Genomic DNA, 25,023 nt, shown 5'->3' with positions numbered 1-25,023 from the left:
TTACAGAATGCATTACCATTTGAAAGAAACACAAAGCATCTTCTCAGAATCACAGTCGGAATTATATTTTGCTTCTCAAAAATAGCTGAGAAGCTAATAACCTTGTTTCCTTCCCTACATTATGCTCAGTTATTTACTTAGAAAGTTTTAGATAAGGTTTTTTTTATACACTGTATATTAAGCTTTACTTTCAATATAAGAATGACACAGAAAAAGCCTGAACAATTTACATAGGAAGTAACAAAAAAACAAGTGCAATTCAGACTGTTGAGATGTTTATATTGTAGCAGAAAATTTATCTCACTGCATCACCTTTTATACAATGTGACTACCAGCACACTTTACAGGTAAGTGCTCTAAGTGAGAAAGGTGCTTTTACTGCAGTTGGTTAGTAGTCAGCTTTCAAAAGACAAAGATAAAATGAGGGACAGCATACCATAATACATAGCCACTTACATATTCAACACAAAGTGCATGAGAAAAGGTCCATGAAATGCCAATTCACTATCAAGAACAAAAACCAATACTATCTTGGGAGGAAACACCAGTTATCTGCCTCAAAAGCTGAAAAAGTGGCATGTGATCTGCAGGGGCATAGCATACACTGCAATCCCTCACTCTTAAAGCTAAGTCCAGAATTTTATATTCTACATGTGCAATGCCATTCAGAAAATGGTAAAATATTGAGCTTTGCACAGTCCAAAAAATCCAACAGAAATCTCACTATGAGAGTCCCCTCATAGTCCTCTTTCCCCTCATAGGTAAGGGAAGGCACATTATAATGTTGTAGCATTGACTGTAGGTCCTGAAGCAGGTAGGGAGAAATGACAAGTACATAATTTTCATTTGGTTTGTTGGGGGAAAGATTACTTCCACAGTCCTCATGAATAAGCTGTTTGGATCTAATAGCACAACAATGAGGTTTTAAGTGGTGCACTGAAATCTGCCTGGGACATAAATATCCACTGTTAAGAGGCCTTTATGAGCAGTATTAGAGCTGAAATTGATGCAGTAAAATCAGCTACAGACTTAAGTTTAAATACGAGATAAATTATTTTGGCAAATATTAATCATAATTATTTAATGTCCCAAATTTGCTGGTTTTCTTTTCAAGTTTTTCTAAGTAGCACAAGGGGAAAAAAATAAATAAGCTGGTTATGTATGGCCTCGGTAAACTAAAGAATCTGGTGCTCATAAGAAAATAGGAATAGATGCAGAGAGAGCTGGAAGAAAATTACAAATGTGACTGTGCCTGTGACCCATTTCTCAAGATGCACAAATCTGAACTCTGACCACTTTCACTCTTCCACTGCTAGCTGGTTTTGACTAGCAAAAGCCAGTTGGCTCCTATGGTGATAAATTATGAAATACTGATAGTAACATTGAGACACAGTAATTAGTAAGGACAAACTCAAATTTGACATTTATTTAGGGCTCTAATCATTGGAATTAGAGATGTGGAAAAAAACAGGTGAGCAGCCTCCTCACAAATCAATGGTCTTTCAATAACCACTTTTAACTTCTCAGTGTAAGACAAAAAAAATGTGAAATCAGTTCAACTTACTGAATTTCATATTACAATTTAACTTAAGGCATAAAAAATACTGACCTCATATTCCTCCATGTTCACTTCATCTGGCTTTATCATTTCAAGTTTAGCTTGAGCAACCTTCATTATGTTACGGCACCTTACAAAAAGCACCAAGAAATCATGGAATATTACTTGAAATTTGAAAAGGATATTGTCCATACAAAGACATAACAAATAGTATAAGCTAGAGCCTTATGCAAAACTTTATGAAAAAACTGTAAAAAACGTGCATGGTATAATCAGCAAGAGAGGGCAGGCTTCAGAAGTATGTGTGATGGAGGTCTGTGCTATTTAAGAATTACTTCTTGCTTCATTTTGCTGAATCACTACATTGCTCAGTCTCTCTTGAATGTTCAGATGGCTTGAAGCTCCCGAATACTTACTTAGCAAAAATAACATTAGAGGATTATTTACTATGCAGAAATCAGACTAACGTGCTCTATCTTTCATTTACTTATTTCTTCAAATAAGTAAATATATGGAATTTCAAGAGACATTCCTCCTAGGCTCGCAAGGCTTTTCTGTCTACTGTTGCCTTTCAGGGCACTGAAGAATGCAAACTACATAGCATTCCAAAGCATTTTGGGAGAAGGTACAGAAATCTATGCGCAATGTTATGAGCAACTGAGTATCTCTCCTTATTTCATGACAGAAACTCAACTTCTTGTTTACTCCTTTTATAGAGATTTTTATAAAGATATTAATTTTTAGAACGTATACTTGCAAGCTATTAACTAGTACATAAAAGCAAACACACACGCATTAGCCTCCCCTATATTACACACAGTACCTGAATCCAAAGGGGCGTCTCCACCCATCAGAGAACATTTGTGAGCACAGGAAATAAGACATGCAGAGCTTATTACCTTTCATCAAAGCTAAGATTGTGATCACCAAACTGTTCTAGTAATGTTCTCTCAATTATCTTCTTTGGTGCCTGGTTCTGGATGAAGTAAACAATTGCGTGACGCAAACGGTAATCACATTCAGGTGGTGGATCTTCCTGGGCTAATTTTAGCAGACGGGTGTATTCCAATTTAATTGCCTAAATAATTTTTAAAAATATACGTTATTCTTTCTGGCTTTTAACCCTTGAACACTACAGACACTAACAAGATAATTCATGTTCCATGGCCTTTTGCCTACAAAATATTTTTTTAACTATTCCATACTCCATCCTTCTAACAAGTCTGAACAGTGTTTGGGGAAAAGGAAAAAAAACCCAAACAACTACCACCAGACAAAAGTTGTTCCTGTGTCTCCCGAACTAAGCCTGCCAAAACAAAACACAAACACAAAAGTAGTTCCAATCCTGTGCTACGAGTCCCTGACAGAAGAATTATCCAATCCCTGGAGCAGCTTCTTTAAGCATTTACAGACCAAAAGCAGTAAAAGTTTTCAGATACTCTACTTAAAGGAATTTTCTTAAATTTCATAGGTAACAAAGCTACCCCTAACACATGGCTATAATGTGAATACACTAATAAAAAATTCCATGAAAAGTTTAATGAACATGTACGAATTTGGAAACATTAGGTTAGAATGGAAATGTCTTTGAACAAAAAATAAAGTGAATTATTTCTAAAGAATTTAATACTCCAATAGAAATAGTATCATCCTATAAGGCAGGATGGAATCTTCACTGAAGAATTTTAGATCTACCTTAGAGGTCATCAGAAGTGTTTGCTTTTCCAGCTTTGCCAGTGCATTAGATTTTAATAAACATCATCTGTTATGTTAATTAGATTTTATTCACTGAAGCTATACAACACAAACAAGAGCAACAACAAGAAAAATAATTAGAAAAATGGTGATAAATGTAAATATGTTCCATAAGTTATCTCTAAAAACAAGAGGTGACCAGATTGTTTGCTAAAACTAAATGTCAACCTGAAACAAATCACTCAATGCCATAGCTTCACACATAAGCAAAGTTTCAAACAATATATACACAAAAAAAAATCCTTCAAAGCAGGCAGAAAAATACCCATTTGATATTTCAAATTCCTTTATGTTAAGATACTTGTCAGCAGCAGGTAACTTCTTTAACGTCTACCTATCTGAAATTCAGGTTCCCACTCTCTGCTACTACCCATTCTATTTCAGGACTAACCACATGGGCAGGATACTGTTCATGCAGCCTTAAACACAGAGCACAGAGAATTTCAAAACTTAAGAGAACTTTCTGCATCAAGATTTTTAAATACTAATTATATGCATTGCTATTAAAAAGGAATTTTTTGAGAGTCAATTACAAATAGCAAAAGCCACAGAGCTGCTATTATCTTTGTTTAGAAGAACTTCTACCATTAGAAAAGCAACACAGACAACTATGCAGCTAACCTCATTGATTGGGGTAGGCCAGAAACACCAAAACGGTTTCTATTAGACATTCAATTTTTCAGAGAATTAACTTTGAAGCAGGAAAAAAATTAAACACAAAACCTGTATTTTCATATAGATATTTAAATAAAATAAACCAGCATACTACAGACTCAGAAATCCTATGTACAATGAAAAACAACACTATTACTTTAAAAAGAATACAGGGAAAAAACAGTAGAAAAGAAGTATTACATGGTTTCATTTTCTCACTGAGAATGTTACATAAAGATTTTAAGGTAAAGCTTCCGCAAGGAACTGTCTATAAAGTTAAAAAAATGACTGGAAGAGGACATCTGCAAATATCTTAATGGGATTGTACTACATATGTCAGAAGCCTAAGATCTAAAGAGGGACTGAAGCCTTGGCCATAACAATAACCCACACCAAATGGGGCTTACCTGGGTTACACTAAAACAAAGACATCATAGAAAAAAAACCCCACAAATTTCTTGGAAGAATTATTTTATAAAACACAATCACATGAAAAAACCCAGACTATAACGCTACTGAAAAATATCACAGAAGCTTTTACAATAAATTTATGGAGTAACATGGGATTTCACCTGACAAGTTTCAAAACATGAAATTTAGTACAAAGTAGGATCACTTTATCTGCATACATACATGCTAATGTATTCCTCAAAAATAAAGCATGTTCCACCTCTCCTAAATTACTGCAAACATGATTCAGCAGAAAATGAGTAAGGAAACCTTTCTAATTTCCAACAATTTAGCACCAGAACATCTTGTCACTCGAAGACAAATCCTGGCCACCATGAAGTAAAAACGTTTAAGCATTCAAAGTTAAAGACCTAAAACCATTTTGATTGAGTGCTGTTTTGATAACTCCAAAGCACTAAATATAATTTCATAGCGACTTGGGTTTCTGTTTTAAAATAATCAAAATGTGCTTCATATTAAGAATATAATTCAGTATAATTAACCCTTCTGGTAAAGAGCTGGATAAGATCAAGTGAGCATTTTTTTTTCCAACTTAGAGAGGAAAAACAAAAAAAGAAGATTGACATCTTCTCATTAAGTGAGAAAACCAGGAAAAAAAAAAGGGGAACAAAAAAACCCAAACCAACACTGAATCCCAAACAAAACCCGTTCAGCTAAACCAAGGCAAGTGTGCCTCCATTCCCTGAGGACAGACACAGCTAACAGAGACAGTCTTGCAAACAAGTCTCATGGTCATAATGCTTCTCTAAGTATCCATTACAAACCCCAAACTGACAAACAAACCAACAAAGCCATGAGATTTTGAGTTCTGTATCAAGGCATTGGAGAATTTTTTGGTGGTGATAGCAGTTGGCATTTTTTGGGGCTTTTTTTTGTTTGTGTTTTTGGTTGGTTGGTTGATTGTTGTTTGTTTAGGGTTTTTCTTGTTTCTTTTGTTTTTTTAGTTTCTTGTAATGCAACTATAACATAACAATTACAAAAACAGGCTGCTACTAAACAACAAGCAAGAAACATCTTCACCCTCTCCAAATCACATTTGAGAGGATTTTACATCAATCCTCAAACTAATTCCAACGTAATTCCCTTTCTAATACCCTGATAATTTTAAAGAACATGAACTAAAAATGCTCAGAAGTCTGTGTATATAAGAAAACTAACACATTTTTAAATCTGGTGTCATTGGGAAGAGTAATAATGACAAAAAGCCTAATGACTATTCTCAGGAACAAAACACTGCATAAATAAATAGTATTGACATCCATGCAGTTACACAAAAGAAAGTAATTTAGAATTACTAAAAATCTTTTAAGGGGTAAAAAGAAAGAACATCTCTGAAGTAATCAACAAATGACTAAACACTGATGTCCCTGGGTGAAAAAAATGATGTCCCAAGTTCTTGTGAAGGCATGGGTTTTGTTACCAAGAGGGGGATATACCCTCCATGTTCTCATTGATTACACATCTAGGTTTCACGCTGCTTGCTACTATTATTAGAAAGCTAAAACGCAAAAAGGTATATAAGTTACTGATATCAAGGTAGCGTAGCGCTGAATCAACAGGGAAATAGCTACCAATTTTTCAAGGGAGAAATATCTAACCGGAGTACTGATATCACAGAAGAGTATATATAAACACTAGAACAGTCTAAATATACAAAGGGTGGAGGAAGAAAGCATATCTAACAAGAAAAGGCAGAGGAGAAAATGTTGAAAATGTCGTTATACCTTAAAGAACCCTGCTTCTGGCCCACACCTGTCATAAACATTTCTGGCTTTACCTATAGCCATGATAATACCTTGCATGTTCGGGGTCAGCATGACCTGCCACAAGGGATTTAAGGTAAAAGTTTGGAATGATTAATACTTTAATGACCAAATTCAATATGCTTTTAATCTCATGCAAGATAAAAAGTAACTTAATGCATGCATACACTGAAATGGCACATTTCAATAAAGATCTCGTGTGCATATTCTGCAAATCAGTCATGACATGTACATATTTTTACTGTAACAATATATGATTAAAGGAAGCTTACAAAAAATTGGAGAACTGTGTCAAATAAAATTTAAGTGTCACATGGTGAAAACTTCCCAGGAAGGGAACATGCATCATTCAGCATTAGTATCCATCAGAAACTACACATTGGCCACAAAGCATTAAAAAAAAAAAAAAATTCAAGTAGAAAAAGAAGAAAACACCCAATCACACTTTATATATAAATACACTAAGTGCAGAGTAAACTACATTGCCTGTATTTATGCCTGTTTTAACATCAAAATAAGGGACTCGGTGCTGCAAATGCAATTTGGTTTTCTGAGGCACTTGCAGAGAAATTCATTAAAAAATGAAATCTGAAATATTTAACAAACACAATGCCAAACATAAGACACACATCTCACAGCTACTTACATCACTCATATATGATTTGATACACCTAGGTTACTCAAAAGCCTTTGCCTTTCTTTATCTGTGAGTAAATTAAAACAACAGTCTCCTGTCCCTGTCCAAGGTATGGCTGGCACAGCAACAAAAGATGAAGAATGCTAAACTCCCTAGTAGAACTTCCCACACATAAGAACAACATTAAAAAAAAAAAGTTAAGAATATGCTTACAAAAGGAACAGGGAAATTGGGAAGAAAGTTATCCTCTAGAAAGACAACAGCATGGTGACAATAGTGAAAAAAGGAAAAAAAGGAAAAAAAAAACCAACGAAAACACAAAAGCACATCACTAGGTGAGGTTAAATCATTGCGTCTTTAAAGGTGGAGACTACAAATCTGTGAGAAGGCAAACTCAGTGTGATGATGTCAATTCCATTATTTTGTTCTCCATCCCATACTCAAGTTACAACTGATCACAACTACAGGGCGGAATGACCTGGAATATCCATGTATACAGGGAAGCAAAAGCTCCCCACAGGCCACCAAAACCACGTTTTGACACTTGAGAACATGGGCTGCACCAACTCTATCCCCAGCCAAAACAAACATGGAGAAAGCAATATCAAGGCAGGACAGCTTGATGTCCTGGTAAGGTTGCTTTCTGCTGCTAAAATAGAGCAGGAAAAAATAACTTCTCTCAGGATAATATAAGGCTATCATCTGTTCCTCAAGTAGTATCAGGTACATCCACCACCCTAGGTCTGAGATGAGAGAAAAAACAAATTTTTGTATTTTTTGCTTAAGCTTTGGAATAGTCCACTCCACCAGCCATAACGGTTTCAGTTTGAAATGCTTAATCTTGGCAAAATAAGGGATCAGACTTAACCATTAGCTTTATTGGACTGACAAGAAGCACAAACATTGAGAACACCACTCACTACCCTTTTGCTTCTTAAATAATTTGGTAGTCCACGATCTACCACCAGCATTTCAAAGGCTATCCAGTCCAACACAAACATTCAACTTCCACAGCTAAAAAGACAAATACACCTCCAGTGTAAAAGGTACCATGCAAAGCGTGCCCAGTTAGAGTTGCTAGTGCTTTCCTCCCATATTTCATTACATATTAAGACATTATGGTTACAAAATGCTAAGCATTTAGTTTTGCAGAAATCCGTTAGGTGCCACAATGTGCAAACATGCCAAAAATTCTCAGCAGGCAGCACAAGAAAGCACCGAGAAGTGGTGCACACAACTGCAATCAGATGTACCTCATCGTCATAACCCCCCTCCTCTGACTCAATCACAAAAGTCCCTACATCAGGAATCGCCACCTCTACAACTCGCTGGTTAGGAGCTGGTTGAGCTGGGGCATTATCAGAGCTCTGCAGAAGAAAACCAGTATCAGTATGTGTGCGTGGGAAAAAAAAAATAATCAGAAAATAAGGAAAATTATGGAGAGACGCAAACTGAAAGGGTGATCAAATAAAAAGACGTGCACTGCTGAAGTTCTGAAAAATACATAAATATCACTTGAATCCTCTAATACTTAGTTTCGTAATTTCTTAAGCAGTACATTTTAAAATTAAACCATAATAATTAAAAACATTTCATTTGTTCTTTATTCACCAATTACAGCCTTACCGGTTAATATGCCAGTATTGCAACTCTTCTATTACAAATTTAAGGTAGTTGTTGAAGGATAAGCCTGTGAACAACCACTTCTTTTCATACATTTAACCAAAAAATTAATAAATATATCTGAAGTATGCATCAAATTCAAACTAAGGGATGGCAACAAGCCAAAGGCTAACATTTCCTTATGATCTGGGAAAAATAAATAGAATAAAGGTCTCTAGAAATCATATTTGAAACAATATTAAATGTGCATTACATTCAACACGTTTGATTTTTCAGAAGAGTAACGAGGCAGAAAATCAGGGGAAGATAATGCTAGTCACTGAAATTTTTACTATGTTGAAGTAAGTTTTAAACAACAGACAAAACTCAGCTCCTATGGCCTATCATTTTATAATAATCAGTTTGCAACATTTGCAGAATTTAAACCTTGACTCTAATCTAAGTAAACACAGAATGCCATGCTAACTTGTTCTGCAACTATTACAATAGCCTCATTTTTCATAAAGACTCCAGAAATCCACATAGTATCTGTTTACACATAGCACTGTAAAAATACAAAGGAAGACTTGTGCAGAGGAAAAAAAAAAGACAAAAGTGCAGAAAATAGACACAAATGATCACGTAGTGACTTACAATCCTGTTTGTTACATATTCTGGTGTTGGCTTTCCTTCCGTAAAAAATGGACAAACAAAAAGCGGAGGAAAATAATACATGCCTGCATGTCAGAATGCAAATGGAAGTAGAATAATTAAAATGCATGCTGATACACTGAGAAGGAGGTGCAACTCTGCCCAAGTTAAATTTGGGTACACAAAGAGCAGCTTTTAAAAGTTAACAGAGTGCCATCAGATTATCTAAAAATTTGCTTCAGATTTGAACAGCCAAAATACATTTGTTTCTAAATAAAAGGAGTTTGCATGGTTTGGGGGTTGTTTATCTTTATTTGTAAGGAGCCATCCACCTTGTTGCAGAACAATGCAGAAAAATACTTGAGTAAGACAAAATACATCTGCCTCATTAAGCCTATCATGATGCTCCCCATGTGGTTCCTCAATCAGAGTCTTATGAAGTCCCACGGCTGATCGCTGTGCCGAGTGTCTAATCTAAACTAAAACACTTGATCCACAGAATCAAGGCTGTAAGGTGCTTCCTCATCCCACCAGGATGGATACCAACAAACCCTAGAAAGGGGACAGCATAAGGGTTTGATATCTTGTTAGCTACCCCTTTCATCTGGGGGTAACTCATGTTAAACAGGCTCCCCCCTAAGCTGTTCTGTGTTCTGAGAACTCAAAAAATTCAGATATGCAGTAGCCCAAAGCATTAGTGGTATAGCACCTTCTCATCCAGGGTTAGATTAATTTCTCAGTTGGCCTTGATTTCAGTTTAGTAGATAAAGTGTGTTCCTCTGCTCTCCAGGCGCCACAGGAAAGAGGGATGGAAAACATGTTGGGTGTACAAGTCACCAAGTTGCCATGTCATTTTCCCAGGCTTTAAGAGAGCTTTCCTGTTGGCCTCAAAGACTAGACTGCTTCTGCTGAATGAGGATTCATACTCAAGAAGCATGCTTCACATTTTGCACAGATCTAAATCGTTCACATCTCTCGTGGTTAGCAGGGGTGCCTAAGGAAGTGATACTGTACATTTCATAATTTTTTCCCTTATGGATACAGTTCCAAGACCGATGTATGTACTGCTTTAAAGGCACTTGCTTTTGTGGCAAATACATTGGTCATGTATCTACATACTTAAAGGAAAGCAAAAAAATATCTGCTGAAAGAAAACTGTTAAATTAGATTTAAGATTAACAAATAATTCATGAAGTAGTTAAATTTTCAACTCCTTTTAGTATTTGTTGTATGAAGTGAAAATAGAATCACCCAATACTAATTCCTATAACCATTTTAATATACGCATCTAATGAACCTCAAAAGACAATTTTCATCAAGTTGTGAATTTGCATTAAAGCTACTGAACACTGCCAGGGGACCTCTGATTTTTGAAAGCTATGTTAACTTCCATAGGTCTTTCAAGGGAACTCAATTACAGTCTTCTAGTTCTCAAATGAAAACCTGAATATTTAAAGCAGTAGTTTTCAAGTTTTCTATGCCGAATGTCTGTAATTAATCCTGAAAAATAAATGGAACCATCTGACATTTTGAGAAGATAGTGGGCAAAAACATGACTGTCATTTCAACAATATGCTGTATTCTTGACAAGTACTTTAATCATACAGAAGACATCTATCTTAGTATTTTTCTTATACGACACCCATTACTGTAGTCCACACTTTCTGGATGGACTTTAGTGTTGAACAGCCCCTAAAAAAAATAGCAATTTTAGAGTTAAAAGTTTCCACATATACATCCTTTTATCAGCTATTATATCATTTTCGCTTGCAAAATAAAAGCAAAAGAAGAATTTCAAGCTTCAAAATATCCTCACCGTATCCATTATAGCTTCTGGGCCTCTATCTTCTTGTTCAGTCAAAGCTTTATTGATTGCTTGCACAGAATCTTCTTTTAAGTGCTTTGAAATATCCGTTCTTGATGGTTGCTCTAAATATTCTGGTTCTCCTGCTTGAACTTAGTGACAGAAACAATTTTGTGTGTTAACACAAGCATGGATTTTGAATTGATTAATTTTATTTGGATCACTGTCTCAGAGATACAACTAATCCACATTGAAAAAGCAGGCTAGGGCACACCATTCATGAATACAACTTTACACCAGTCTGTCTCTATCAGGTCACTTCACACTTTCACATAAATGGATCCGTGATTTTAGATTAAAAACAACAGACCTCTCCTGTCAACAGACCTATTAAGGCTCTTGAGTGAGAGAAACTCATCAATCATGAGTAATAAAAAGATGAGATTCTACTCAGACTTTCTGTGGGATACAGACCCAATATATGGAATAACTTACAGCCAACTTGAGCGTCAAATGTATTACTTTGCAAAATAATCAATGCATTGCATTGTTCTGACCTAAGAGAAATCTGAAAGTCTTTCCCATTTGAAGGCAATAAATTTCCTAAGTACAAATAATGTCTTATATTTCTTACATAATGAAAGCAATTTTTGGCAGACAGATAAAACATTCATTTAGTACCTTCGATTACTAATAAAAGAACTAAGGTCAGTCTAAAAGTGTTTGTGAAGTAAAAACAAATATAAGATGAAGTCATTCTCCATAAAGTTTCCAAAAAGAGAAACTTCATTAAATCACTGTACTTTTTACATTCAGTTTGCAGTTGTAGATAGTTCTGAGAAATATATCCTCAGTCTTAATGGCTCAAATACAACAACGAGAACATCTGGACAGCAGCGTCACTACTCAAATCCACCATGCCATCTGTCACATAATGTGCATACAGGCTTCTTCAATGGAGCAAAAGGTGGATGTAACCTAAAACCTGACAGATTTTTCTGTGTGCAAGCAATCATTTGTTTTTACAGTCAGATTGCCAGTGGTAGTTATTACTTAGGTTACTAACAGCACTGGTCTCACTGTTGCTGTTCAGAGCCTTTTCTACAGTTAAGACCTTCACTTTTACTTAGTCATTTCTTACACAGGACCTAATATTGCTAACTCTAACCAGTACATCACACCAAATAAATTATTCTTCTCTTCAGACTGAAATTCTGTCCTAATGTAAAAAACGAAGGTAGGTTTTCTACTCCATCATTCTGAAAAGAAGAACATATATCACTCATGGACCAATAAAATGGCCTCAAGCTCCGCCAGGGGAGGTTTAGGCTGGACATTAGGAAAAAATTCTTCACAGAAAGGGTCATTGGGCACTGGAACAGGCTGCCCAGGGAGGTGGTTGAGTCACCTTCCCTGGAGGTGTTTAAGGCACGAGTGGACGAGGTGCTAAGGGGCATGGTTTGGTGCTTGATAGGAATGGTTGGACTCAATGATCCGGTGGGTCTCTTCCAACCTGGTTATCCTATGATTCTACGAAATTCTCAAAACAGACTGGTGAGACCTGCTAATAGGTATCTCTCTTCAAAGGTCAAAGGCTTCCATGTAAAAAACAAAAAAATTAGTAAAAGCTAAACAGAACTGGGAGGGAAAAGAAAGAAGAATCAACAAATAATATTTTAAATGCATACAACGCCCAGGCTGAACTTCAAGTACAGTTACCTAGATCAAGTGAATAGTTATAATTTTAGATTACACAAGGGCTGGGGATTAGGTTGGTGATTGGGGGTTAGGCATTGTGGCTCGGGCTCGGGTAGGGGTTAGGGTTGCGGGAGGGGCTGGCTTTGGGGATGGGGCTTGAGGTTAAGAGCAAAGGTTAGGGGTTAGAGGGTGGCGATGGTGCTAGGGCTGGGAGTAGGGGGTTGGAAGTTGCCGGTTAGGGGTTGGGGCTGGGGCTCAGGTTAGGATGAGGGGCTTATGCCTTGGGGTTGGGAGCTGGAATTTGGGCTAGGGATTACGGTTTAGGGCTAGGGCTGGAGATTAGGAGGTGTGGTTGGTGTTGGGGATAGGGATTTGGGGTTAGGAGGTGGGGTTGGGGTTAGGAGTTATGGCTTGGGGATTTGGGGTTAGACTGGGATTAGGGTTAATGTGAGGGGCTAGGGTACAGGTTAGAGGGTGTGGCTAGGCCTGGAGTTTGGGGTTCAAGCTTGGGTTTGGAGAATTAAGGTTGGGGTTATGGCTTGGGGCTCTGGCTTGAGGATTTTGTTGGGGTGGGGGGTTACAGCTTGGGACTGGGTTGGGGTTTGCTGGTTGTGGATTAGGGTGACGTTGGGCTGGGGCTAGGGGTGGGTTAGGGTTGGGTCTTAGGGTTAGGGGTTGGAGGTTAGTGGCTGGGGCTCAGGTTAGGATTAGGGCAAGGGTGAGGGGTTGAGGCGATTAGAGGTTAGAGGGCTGGGTTGGGGTTTGGTGGTTGGGCATTGTGGCTGGGGCTCAAGCTAAGAATTAAAAGTGAGGGCTGGGGCTCAAGCTAAGAATTAAAAGTGAGGGCTGGGGATTAGGCTAGGGACTAGGATGAGAGCATGGGGTATGGTTAGAGTGTGGGGTTGGGAATGAGGCTAGTGTTGGGGTTGGGGGTTTGGGAATTAAGGCAATGGTGAGGGCTAGAGTTAGGGCTACGGGGTGGGGGTAGTGGCTGGGAGGTGCAGTTAGTGTTGGAGGTTAGGGAGTGGGGTTGGGAGTTGTGGGTTGAGGGTTAGGGAGTGGGGTTGGGGATTATGGTTTGGGGCTAGAGCTTAGGGGCTAGCGCTAGCCTTTTAGGGCTAGGGCTTTATATATATAAAAGTAAAAAGCCAGAAGCTAAAAAAGCTAGTTTTTTTTTTCTTCTACTCCTTTTACAAACAGATAAAAGTAGCTAACCTGGAGCAGGTGAAGGTGCTGGTGCCCTGGGTATCTGAGATAACAGCTTCTCTTGCTGTGCTTTCTGAGCAAGTTCTGCATCCCATTCTTCAAGTTCTTTCTCAAAACGTTTATTGTCTTCCTTGACATAATCCCTTAGATCGGAAGGTAGCGTGTCCATTCCAACAAGCATCTGTCCTGTTTCTTTGTTAAACTCCTCTGCAGTAACATGAAATTTAAATTTCAGGAAAAAGAAATAATAAGGGGAAAGAAAGTACATTCAACAAATCTCCTCAGGTGAATTTTTGGAAACACAAAGAATTGCACCAAAATCCCAGCATTGTATCATTATTATTATTATTATTATTATTATTATTGTTACCATTATCATCATAATTATTATTATTATTATTATTATCATCTGTAGGGCACTCCTCTGCTACTGAGATGTGTGGCCACTGCCCTTGTGATCTTTGGATTATGCTGGTTTTGGATTATATGTTATACCATCAGATCATTGCCATTTTGAAAGATGAGCCTTTTGGGCCATGAGCACTCTATGACTGTGAATATTCAGGAAAAAAAAAGTCAAAAGAAAACTGCCATAGCTTGACTGCATTCCTGACACACAGAGCTGGACAAAACTACCCAAGACAAAAAGGGAAAGAGTGGCTTTACTGGGATTTGGGATGTCAGCTGGTGTGAACACCAGCTACACTGAGTAACCTTCCTTTCTGCTTTGAGAATGGTCTCTGCAAGAGTATCACAGATCCTAGGGGATCAATCAGCTGCAACTGTCCCCCAGCAAGCAGGCCTCAGAGTAGCACAGCTGCCCTACAGGGCCCATAAACCCTATGGCTGCAAGTGCACTGCTATTCTGGCAATCTAGAAATGTCAAGGTTAATATTGGTTCTCATTTGAAAACTGAACAAATCTGCACTCTAGCTTTCTGCCCTGTGAAAAGATGGGGACACAAAAGTTTTCCACCACTTGTTATTGAATCTCTGGCCATTTTCACAATCAGCTTACCAGCCACTATTAGCATGAGTATTGCGTGGCCTGATAAGGGATCACTGCCCACTCTACAAACACTTCTGTACAAGCCTGACAGTTACATACCACTACATGACCTGAAAATACATTTGCCAATCCATGTATTGCTTTAGACCTACAATCCAAGCAGTAAACCAAGTTATTCGCATTTCAATATACTGCATAAAGCCTTAAGTTTCCATGATCCAGTAAAGTTGAGTTCTGAAGCTTATGAAAAACGCTTCATAAGGACTTTAAATGTTAAGAGGCTTATTTCTCTATTTCCATATTTCTGTTCTAATCTTCAGTGAGATAACTCCAGAGTTCTGAACATCCAATCACTTGGCCAAAACATTTACTAATTAGCAAACTTACTTTATTTTGCTCTCTTAATAATGTTAAAACACTGGCATTATCTTTATTATTCGAAAAATCGAATAGCAATTGTCCCACCCACAAACACAATCTTAACAGTTATGAATGTAAACAGACCTTTCAATAATCATTAAAAACATTCCAAAAATGTGGAAATCCATTTTAAAGAAGCCTGCTTTATAAATACATTCAGCTATTCTATATCATGCAGAAAATATATACATAACATTACCTTGTATCAAGTATTGTTCCTTATCATTGATATACATTAAACAATATGCACTAGCATTCCTGTAACCACCAAAAGAGTCTCGTTCCAGCTCTTCCCAAGTTGACTTTGTCACAGAAATATCATTGTATTTCATCCATCTGTTCTGGTGGTGGTCATAAATATATGCCCAGTAGTGTCCTGCATTCGCTTGACCTTCATGAACTAGCACAGCATGCAACCTATAAGGAACCTTAAAAAAAACCCAAACAAACAAAACCAAAATGTCAAATTTTTCTTGCCAGCATTTAGGCCCTACTACCTGCCACCAATAACAGCTACATTAAATAACAGTAAACAAAAAGTAAGAGGGTCAAAACATGACACACAGGAAAAAAAAAAAAAGGTAAAACTAGCAACCCTATCAGCAAAAGGACTTTGAACTATCTTACTTACCACTACTAGTTACAAGAGAACTTCGAAACATTTTGAACCTACACTAGAAATATCTCTTCTGCTTCTGAATATTAAGGAAAGAGGATTCATATTTTCCTTGCATCTACAAAAAAACCCTCAAATATGTCAGCCTTGAGCGCCTATGATTTGCTTCAGTTCTAACCCGGTCAACTTGTCCTAAAGTCTGGAAAGGCATATGCAAATTCAAAGTAATAAACTCTGTGCCTTCTATGTGCCAGTAAGAGAATTTATTTAATGGAATATCTGGGAGCAGAATACTTCTATCACTCACAGGTAAAATGCAACTCTTTTCCAGTATTTTAAACATATTGGTAAAGCATTGCTAAGAGAAGCATGAAACACATTAGGAAGTCCTCTCTTCCACCCGAGACAGAAAAGGAAAATATCAGTTTCTAGGATCAATGTAAAAAGTATCCCGGGTTACACATGTTCACCAACAAGTAAGAAAAACACGAAACTTAGTTTCAATGTGCTGGAAATTTGAAGGAGAGAGAAAGAAGCAAGATGAATGAGTGCTTCCTTACTTACAAGTCTTTTCAAAGCATCTTCATGATCTGCTCATTTTAACCCGCTGAAACAGCACATGCAACATAGAAGGGAAAACTGATCTTCCCTGCTATGCACAATGTGTCTGAATGACAACAGCTCAGATAGAATGAAAAAACCGAAACCATCTTTTGCTGGCATCACAGTCTGGACTGTAGATAAATGGTCTACTTAACACAAGATGTACCAAATATTTGTTGCAAATATCATTTGAACACCACAATAATCAGTAACCATATATATATAAAGAAATACAACGTGAGAAACTCCTTGAAGTTATTTTTAACCTGATCATTCTCTTCCAGGTTATATGCAACTACAGGAGATTTTGCAACTCATCTTGAGCTGTAAAGCTGACTGACTGCACAGCAGCTGGAATCCAACAGTCTGTCATTCCAGAGACCAAACCGCACTGTAAATCTCCCCAACACAAGAAATATACACAGAAGAAATTCTACCAAGTCCTTAAATCTGAAAGCTCTGGGTTTTTTAACATCTGCTAGCAAACTAGGGTGAAAGCATTCTGAAAATGACTGCAAGCCCTGCATATGCATGGGCGTTAAAATCCCATGTGAATTTAAATCATTTCACTTAAACCCATGCTAAGTGGGTCAGTTTGAGAGCTTTCCTCCAGCTCTGGAAAACCAGCTGTCATTCATCCATGCCGAGCTTCAGGAAGGTTCTCCACAGAGGTTTGTGACTGGGCGACAGACAAGTTCAGTGCCAACAGGCACCTCTTGCGTGAGAATGGACAACTCTCCACAGGGCATCATTATAGTTAGGGTTAGGCTTAGGAGTTGTCCCCAAGCCTCTCTGACAATGAGCCATTATATCAACAGCAATTAAAGGTACAGGGCTACACAAAAGTAAACAGTCGGCATTAAGCTTCTTAGCTTATACCTACTACTCATGAAACGGAAAGGAGCTTTACCACTATTGTCAAAGGTAGCTACAGAACAGGTATATCAAAGATTAATTCCCACAGGAAAAAACAGGTGTGTCATTTCCCCACAGCAAGTTCAAGGAAGGACGGAAACACTCAAATAAGTAGCTGATAAAGTCTATTTATTCAGAAGGACAAGATAAAATAAAAATTTTGGGAATATATTTCATGTGACAATCCGACAAGCATTTTACAAACAACTGCAGTTTCCTTAGAATCAAAGCAGACACAAGGAGAAGATTAAGAGCTTCCTAAACAGTTCATGCAAACACTAGGAAGTATCCTGCAAATATAATATGTTTTCCTTAAAAAGTCTAGTTTTGTGTGCCCAGACCTTATCGTAAAACTTACAAGAGAAAAGCTTTCAATACTACAATTTTAACATTCAGAGGAAAAGTTCAATACTGTGGAACTGCTCCCAGAAAATGGGACAACACTAAGATGTCGGAAAGCAGACAGTTATATGCACCTGCCTCCTTCCAATTATGCCAAAACACCCACAAGGGAAAAATCAACAAAACTGCAGAAGGGCTACCTTCGGTTCCAGCCTATTTCAGATGGGTTCAGTACCTACTTGTTTCCTTAACACACCCCACTTAACACACCCCACTACTTTCAGGCACGGCACAGAAACTCCCTCTACAAATCTGTATATCATCTTCATCCTCCTCTGTTTCTGGAATTCTGTTTCAAAACGAACAAAAAAATCTCGTCTGCATTATACAAATCTGCACTAGGACAACGTGTTTTACTAAGTAATCTCCTTTTTCCTTTATGATCATTGCTGACTAATAACTTCACCATGCAGAGGTATTTCCTTCTATTGCACCTAAGCCAACAGAGACAGGCTATTTATTTGGATGCAAGATCGCCAAATTAGTTCATTTTACTGTTAGATGACATGTAGCCTGCAGCCTTCCTGCTATAACACAAGTATTAAGGAAAAAAATGCCTGCCAGTAGCAAGCTGAAAGAAAGCCATCTAGGCAAGTCTGCCTGAAATACTTAACGTCAGAGCTCAGCTGCCAGGAACTATTATAAGCCATGTACAAAATTAAGATGTACCTCAAGGAAAACTGTAAGCTGAACAGATCTTACTTGGAAAGAAAATAGTTCTTTTTACTAACAGAAAGTAACAGAAGTGGTAATCCTTAACCTTAAAACCTGCCAAAGTGAGCAAACACGAGGATGTGAACATAAGGAATATCAGAGGAGCCACAACTCCACAGCAGAGCATTCTGGAAATGCCATTCAGACTACACAGTGTGAGAATCTCCCTAAAAGGCAGCTTAAACTAATAGTCAAGATTGTGACTGATACTACATGTAGACAGAGTTTTAAAAAAATAACAAAAAAAAAACCAAAACAAAAAAAAAAGCAAAACCAACAAAAACACCCACTGGCATTATTAATTGTGAATTAAAATTAGGAGCCTTGAACTCCAAAGTATTAATATGGAAGTTGCATTGTTGTACACAATGGCAATAAGCATCACAGTACAAAAAAGAATAGTTTCTTGTGTCTAATGCTTTGTCATCTTAAAGCCTTAAGGCAACCCAGCTATACATTCAAAATGGGGTGAGAAAAATTCTTTGTGTTACACAAAAACTGAAGTTCTGCGTTCACATAAAAAAAAAGTGGATAAGAGATAAAACATATTGGGGCTTTTCATCACAAAGTTGCTTAAATTTAAGTACATCTCCTGTAAAACAATTCTAATTGCGTCTTCCACCTGACTATGCATAATTAAAAAGTTTGCAAAACCCATTATGACTTTTCAACAAAACTTCTCAAACCACTATACGTAACTGTTGTATACTTGCTCTACTTCCAAGTATCTAAGAACTTCAACAAAAGTGACACAAGGAATACATTTTGAGTTCTCATGCAGAAATTGTACTTACTTGGACCATTGTTTTGTCAGAGTACATCAATTCAATTGTCCGATGTATTCTAGATATACTTTCTTGTAAGTCTAAAAGAAAAATGAAAGAATCTCTTCCATGAGGCTGCATAATTGCATGTGGCTACATCTTATGTCATTAAAAGCCAAACAAGGGCATGTCTTACATTTGGTGCATCTGTTTATCTACCTGTGTGATAAACTCTAAACCTTCTCAGATGATAAAGCAAAGAGTGATTCGTGACACCACACACCACTGCTTATCTCCTAGAGCTCAGCCAAGTCTACCCCTGCCGGAACAACTACTTCCCTTGTTTCCCTCAGAGGAACAGAACAGGCTAAGCTCCACCCACTCCAAAAATGCCTTTGCTCAGAAATTCACTGAATTTATAGAAGGGGTAACCCTACTCTATACCCCCCGTCTGCAGAGCACCAAGTCACAGCACAGGCCAAGCCATTATCACACCGACAGCTCAGACACACGTGCAGAGATGTTCTTTGGCACGGACCCCACCTTGTTCCACTCTACTCCCCTCAACACACAGAGAAATGTACATTGAAACACCTATGTATGCTTCACTCAATGCCCAGCCTGTATCTTCAGTTTAGACACCTTCAGTCTACTACAATCTCTAACTGACTTCCCTTCCTATATGCCACGGATAAGTCTGAAAGTACTAAACTCAGCACACACGAGAATATTAAGATGATTTCCCCCACTTCCACAATACTTTTCCAATGGCAAGTACATTCTTCATCTTGTTGCATTACCTCTAGTGTCATTCTCTACTTCAGTCCTCCAGCGATGTAAACAGCCTTCTAGGACAGACAGCTCTTCCTCAGTGATGTGCCTTGGCGCTGGATGCATTGGCAGATCAGGAGGAATTCGTGACTGAGTGAATGGTTTATGTATTACTGATCTTTGTGCAGGAGATGTGCTTGGGACATCTGAAGATGAAGGCCCCTGCTGCTCTATTGTGCTGCATTATTTCAAAACATGAAATACAAAAATTGAATCATGTATTCCAAATAAAAGCTACACCATAAAAATAAGCTTTTTATCTGAAACAAGATATTTTAAAAACTAGTAATTTCCTGCAGTGCAACCCAGCAAAGTTACCTACAGCATCAATATGGAATCACTATATGACTTCTAAAAACTTTGTGGTGTATTACATGTTAGCACAATAACAATTCTGGTTGCCATTACCAACAGTAAAGGAACTGGATCAGTCAAGCCACGGTTTGCTTTACTTGTGCTTTACACATTCAAATAACGTCATACAAGTAATTGCTGTGGTTTGAATCATTAACAGCCAAAGTGCAGAAAGAAAAACTACCTTATGGCCCATTGACCATAAAACCCAATAAATACAAGTTCCATGTTTAATAACTTCTTCATGTCTTATGTCTAGCAGAACTTTCTCTTGCCAATCACTTGCCTACAACTCAACTTAAAAGCAACAGTGAAACAACCTCTTATGACACACTGGAAATTTAGCAGAAAACCATATAAACTTGTTCCAAACAAGTCTTGTCACTCAAAGTGGCTAACTTAGGTGAATTCTACAAAAGCAGCAGAATATTAAAAATGAGAATTTGTTAGAGATTTTTCTCCTCCTATCAAGACTACCCATATATAATCATATGCATGAAGGAATCTGAGGTTCTAGCATGCCACTGTAGTTTTTACTCTGTGTAGCATCATGATACAGTCTGAGGAATCTGGATTCTTCAGTAATTTAGCAAGTTCTGAAAACATTAGGAGCTAACAACGTCACATCACAAAACATACTATTACATTTCTACAGACTGTTAGCTTTACAGAACAACCTTCCTATATAGGACTTTGTTCAAAGTATACCACTTCTGGCATTGCTTTTCATGCAAACAATGGTATCTTAGAAGTTTGTCTTCTCTTGTCAATCATCATGATTTCTATTGGCATGTATCAGTAAGATGTCTGAAATTTTTTAAAGGATTTTTAGATTAATTTACTTTACGTTCTCTGAAGAATAGTTATTAATCTTGACTGGAGCAGAGCCCATAACCCTATTTTTCAGCTGCAATATGAAAAGCTCTGTTACAAAACCATTTGCGCTCACTCAGTCAAACCCTATCCTAAGTTATACTCAACTTTATTAACTGATACTAATAGTTATTACTAGCTTCAATAATGAAGTCATCAGGGAGAATAAGGTCCAATAATGTTACTTCGGCTAGTCTGTATTTAAAAAGTCAGACTGCTAGGGGCCAGACAATCTCAATCAGAAATGTAATTAGCAAAGCAGAAGAGGAGCCTAACTCCCAGGTAAAAATTAACAGATAAGTTGTACACCAGCAAACTTGAAGCTCCACAACACAAATATACTGCACAAACTCAGATTTGTGAAAAAACACACTTGTGAAACAGTGACCTCACCTGATATTGTGTCTGTTTGGAACTGTAGGTGGAAGTGTGCTTTGTTTGAAAATGGTAATTTTCTACCTAAGGACAGTTTTAGAAGCGCTTACAACAAACCCAGATTACAATATTGTGGTTTATTTAAGTCTGTCATACTGAAAAACACTCCTAGGAAGAGAGCAGAAATTTTACGCTGTATTCCATAGAAGATGCCTACTTCTGTTAATCTGGTGAACAAAATAGTTAAACGTCCTCCTCTCTCCCTCAGCAGCTGAGTTTGCACTGAGGGGATGACTCGTCTCTCTCCTTGGGAGAGCAGGAGACAGTCCTTACCTGGGCGATGTCTGGGCTGGCAGCGTGCCGCTGGCAGTGGCACTAGCACCCAGGTCATCGACAGGAGATGTGCACACCGGCTTGCTGGAGGCAAACTCCAAGGCATACTGCAGGACATCTACCAAGGGGAATCGTTTAGGACCAGAACCATAGCTTAAATATCTGTTAACCATAAAACGTATTAATGCCATGACTCACATATCCAAAAAAAAAAAAAAGAAAAGAGGATTTTTTTTTTTTTTCTGCTTGACTGCAATGAAATAATGCAAGCCTCTCCTAGCACATTTCATGCACCAGAGTTACCACGTTTCTACACAGTTTCCAAGAAAAGCAGTAAAAGAAAGGAGACACAGCAGGGAAATTTACAGCAAATAACTACACACAAAGTGCACAGTTGAAAGCAGTTATTCTATGTAGCCCATAATATTATTTGCATTTACACTGTAAACAGTTATCTATAGTACCGTTCTAATCTCTGTTGTAAAACCATGAGGTACTCTTTGAGTCTTTTGATTTCATCCCGTTTAATTCTTGTTATTTCTCTGTTTTTGTGCATGTACCTGTAAAACATGAAAGTTAGAAAGAGGTGTCAGCCGACAGTATTTCAACACTGAAACTGAGATCTGTACCCATCAGCCACATCACTTAGTGTTACTAAAAACAACCCCTCTCTAGAATCTTGTTTTACCTACAGTTTCTTAAGTATTAAAACACACCTGAAGAAAATGGTAACCCCATTACGCTTCCTCAACTTTCAGAACATGCGTTATCCCCAGTGTCAAACCTCTCTTCATACCACAGATACCTCTTGTAAATGCATACAAACACATACTAGGAAAGCTTCTAAATTAAGTGGTTTAAGTAGCAACTACACAAAAATACTCCCGTTTCATTGTTTAGGCTCACAAACAACATTTAGCATCTAAATGAAAGCCAAGTATCTCACCTCTACATACAGACAGCATGCACTGATGCTTAGAGTCCTATTCAATCCATGCAATCCATCTGGAACAGCATGAAATATCTGACTACTCACTCTTTCCCAAATGGACTCAAACAGTGTGATTTTTCAAACTATTTTGCCTGTGTACACAACTACTTAGCAACAAATTAAAGATAGAAGTATATGAATATTCTGGCACAAAGTAGCAGTATGCCTTAAATTGTTATCTATGTGTATTTTCTAAAAAAGAGGAAACCCATGAAAATTGTAATTTGTCCAGCTAGAATGGAAATTTACTGCAATTTAAGCAAGTATAAGATGCACCAGTTACTTAACCGAAACTCATGAGATTTAAATCATATTCACACTAGGACTTTGTTGATGATATTATACTGTACCTGTCCAGATACAAAATTGGAGGAAATTCTAATTTGTTGTGTATCTTCTCTGGTCTCCCCAAAGCCTGATTAAACTCAAATCTTGATAGCTCAAAAGTTAAGACAGGAGGAAGCTCAGTGAACCAATGCTGAACAAAAGAAAAACAGAAAACCCCACAATGAATGCCTTCCAGTAGCAGATCTTTAGTAATAACGTTACAATATCTACAGACTGACACAGCCATAGTAGAAATTGGGTTTATAACGTGTATCAGCATAAGCTTGCCAAAGTTCCCATTTTTGCCCTTCGCTGTGGACACAGACCATTTGTCACACTTGCTTCATCAGAGCTTTACAACTCATCTATGCCTATCTGCATCAAAGCAGAGTAGGCAGGAAGGCTTCTTTCCTCATCTGTCTCACTCTTAACTGAAAGTGGTCTACGCTTGAACCTACCTGCCTTGCCAACTGTCCTGTTCTCCTTTAACTCTCAAAGGCCACTGAAAGAGTTGTTTATATTGTATCAAGTGCTCTTCCCACCAGCTGTCCCAGACTCAAGTTTCTGACCCTTTCATTCACCTGATACCACCCAGTTTCTAATCACCTCCTCTGAAGCAGGATCAGCGAGTGCTTAAGGCTGGGTCAGACAAGCTCTCTCAGCACAGTAAAATTGATATTTTGTTGTAATCTCTCCTGCACTAGCAGCCTCTCCTGAAGTTTCTGCTCATGTCTCTAATCACTGCTAATTCGTTTACAGACCAACTCATGTTATCATCACCTTATCCTAGCTTTCTCTGAGTATTTAGTAGAGGACTATCCTTAGTCCTCATTTCTTTGCTTACACGCTTCATTTTTCAACTACAAGAGAAATTCAGCTCCTATTCCAGCATTACAGTCCCCCTTTTCATCCCATTCTTCAATATAAAGACCACATTCTTTCAGTTTAGTATGTTTTGGAGCCTAGCCAAACAAGGGCAAATCAAGCTTCATTGCTGCGGACATTGTTATCACACATCAACGCCCACACCCTGACCGTGGCATTTGACTCAAGACTCACTTCAAGTTCTCCTATCCAGCCAAGTGTTTTGAATCATCTTTTCATACAGTAACTCCAAGGCAGCCTTTTCTTCCTGATGCTAATAGCTAAAATTTGGGTCTAGGTTCTTATTACTCCACATCTCACTGCAATGTTTCCTCTCTTCTTCCCTTGCCTGGCCTTCGTGCATGCAGCCTTGCCACACTAACTGATTTCCAGGATGTTGCTGCATCTTCCCAATTTGTTGCCTTCAGCATCATTCCTGATCTGCTTACACGCAAAATGAGTTGCCTTTCCTTGCCTATGTCAACCTCCACTAAAAACCTTTCAGTTTTCAAGGAAACAATCATTACTTCTCTCTTGCAACAACTTCATAAAGCAGCAAATTTCAATACTAAAGCCAGCAAAGCCACACCACAACCTTTCCCCCTAAAAAAAACTTTTATTACAAGGCCCCCCAAAGCACTTGCTGCTGATGTGCTGAATTTCACCAGCCATGATGCTGACAAATGTTATTTCATACTCCCCACGCTTGTAACTCCAAGTATGTACATAGATCTCCATCTCCTTTTGGATCCTGATTTAAGCTCCTTGGGATGTCTCTCTTCTGTTTGTTTATTAGCTTGCTTGCTGACACTCTACTCCATGACTGAGGTTTTT

General features: G+C 37.9%; 1 protein-coding gene across 3 annotated transcripts in view; it reads right to left on the bottom strand.

Moving 5' to 3' along the window:
* USP25 (ubiquitin specific peptidase 25) overlaps nucleotides 1-25,023 on the bottom strand; it is a 91,525-nt gene that overhangs the window by 5,758 nt on the left and 60,744 nt on the right. Inside the window, exons 11-22 of one of the 3 annotated variants that reach the window (XM_069870463.1) lie at nucleotides 23,349-23,476; nucleotides 22,472-22,567; nucleotides 22,008-22,169; nucleotides 20,042-20,250; nucleotides 19,272-19,342; nucleotides 15,427-15,655; nucleotides 13,809-14,006; nucleotides 10,908-11,047; nucleotides 8,092-8,205; nucleotides 6,163-6,258; nucleotides 2,458-2,636; nucleotides 1,610-1,688 (exon numbers count right to left, since the gene is read on the bottom strand). In XM_069870463.1, the coding sequence (XP_069726564.1) occupies nucleotides 1,610-1,688; nucleotides 2,458-2,636; nucleotides 6,163-6,258; nucleotides 8,092-8,205; nucleotides 10,908-11,047; nucleotides 13,809-14,006; nucleotides 15,427-15,655; nucleotides 19,272-19,342; nucleotides 20,042-20,250; nucleotides 22,008-22,169; nucleotides 22,472-22,567; nucleotides 23,349-23,476 (1,701 nt within the window). The remainder of the gene's footprint in view (nucleotides 1-1,609; nucleotides 1,689-2,457; nucleotides 2,637-6,162; nucleotides 6,259-8,091; nucleotides 8,206-10,907; nucleotides 11,048-13,808; nucleotides 14,007-15,426; nucleotides 15,656-19,271; nucleotides 19,343-20,041; nucleotides 20,251-22,007; nucleotides 22,170-22,471; nucleotides 22,568-23,348; nucleotides 23,477-25,023) is intronic. The other 2 variants (XM_069870472.1, XM_069870482.1) reach the window with 2 other exon arrangements.

The sequence above is a fragment of the Phaenicophaeus curvirostris genome, chromosome 1 (assembly GCF_032191515.1).
Source record: "Phaenicophaeus curvirostris isolate KB17595 chromosome 1, BPBGC_Pcur_1.0, whole genome shotgun sequence".
NCBI lineage: Eukaryota > Metazoa > Chordata > Aves > Cuculiformes > Cuculidae > Phaenicophaeus > Phaenicophaeus curvirostris.
The sequence above is the reverse complement of the archived record's forward strand: the minus strand, read 5'-3'. Positions and strand labels throughout refer to the sequence as shown.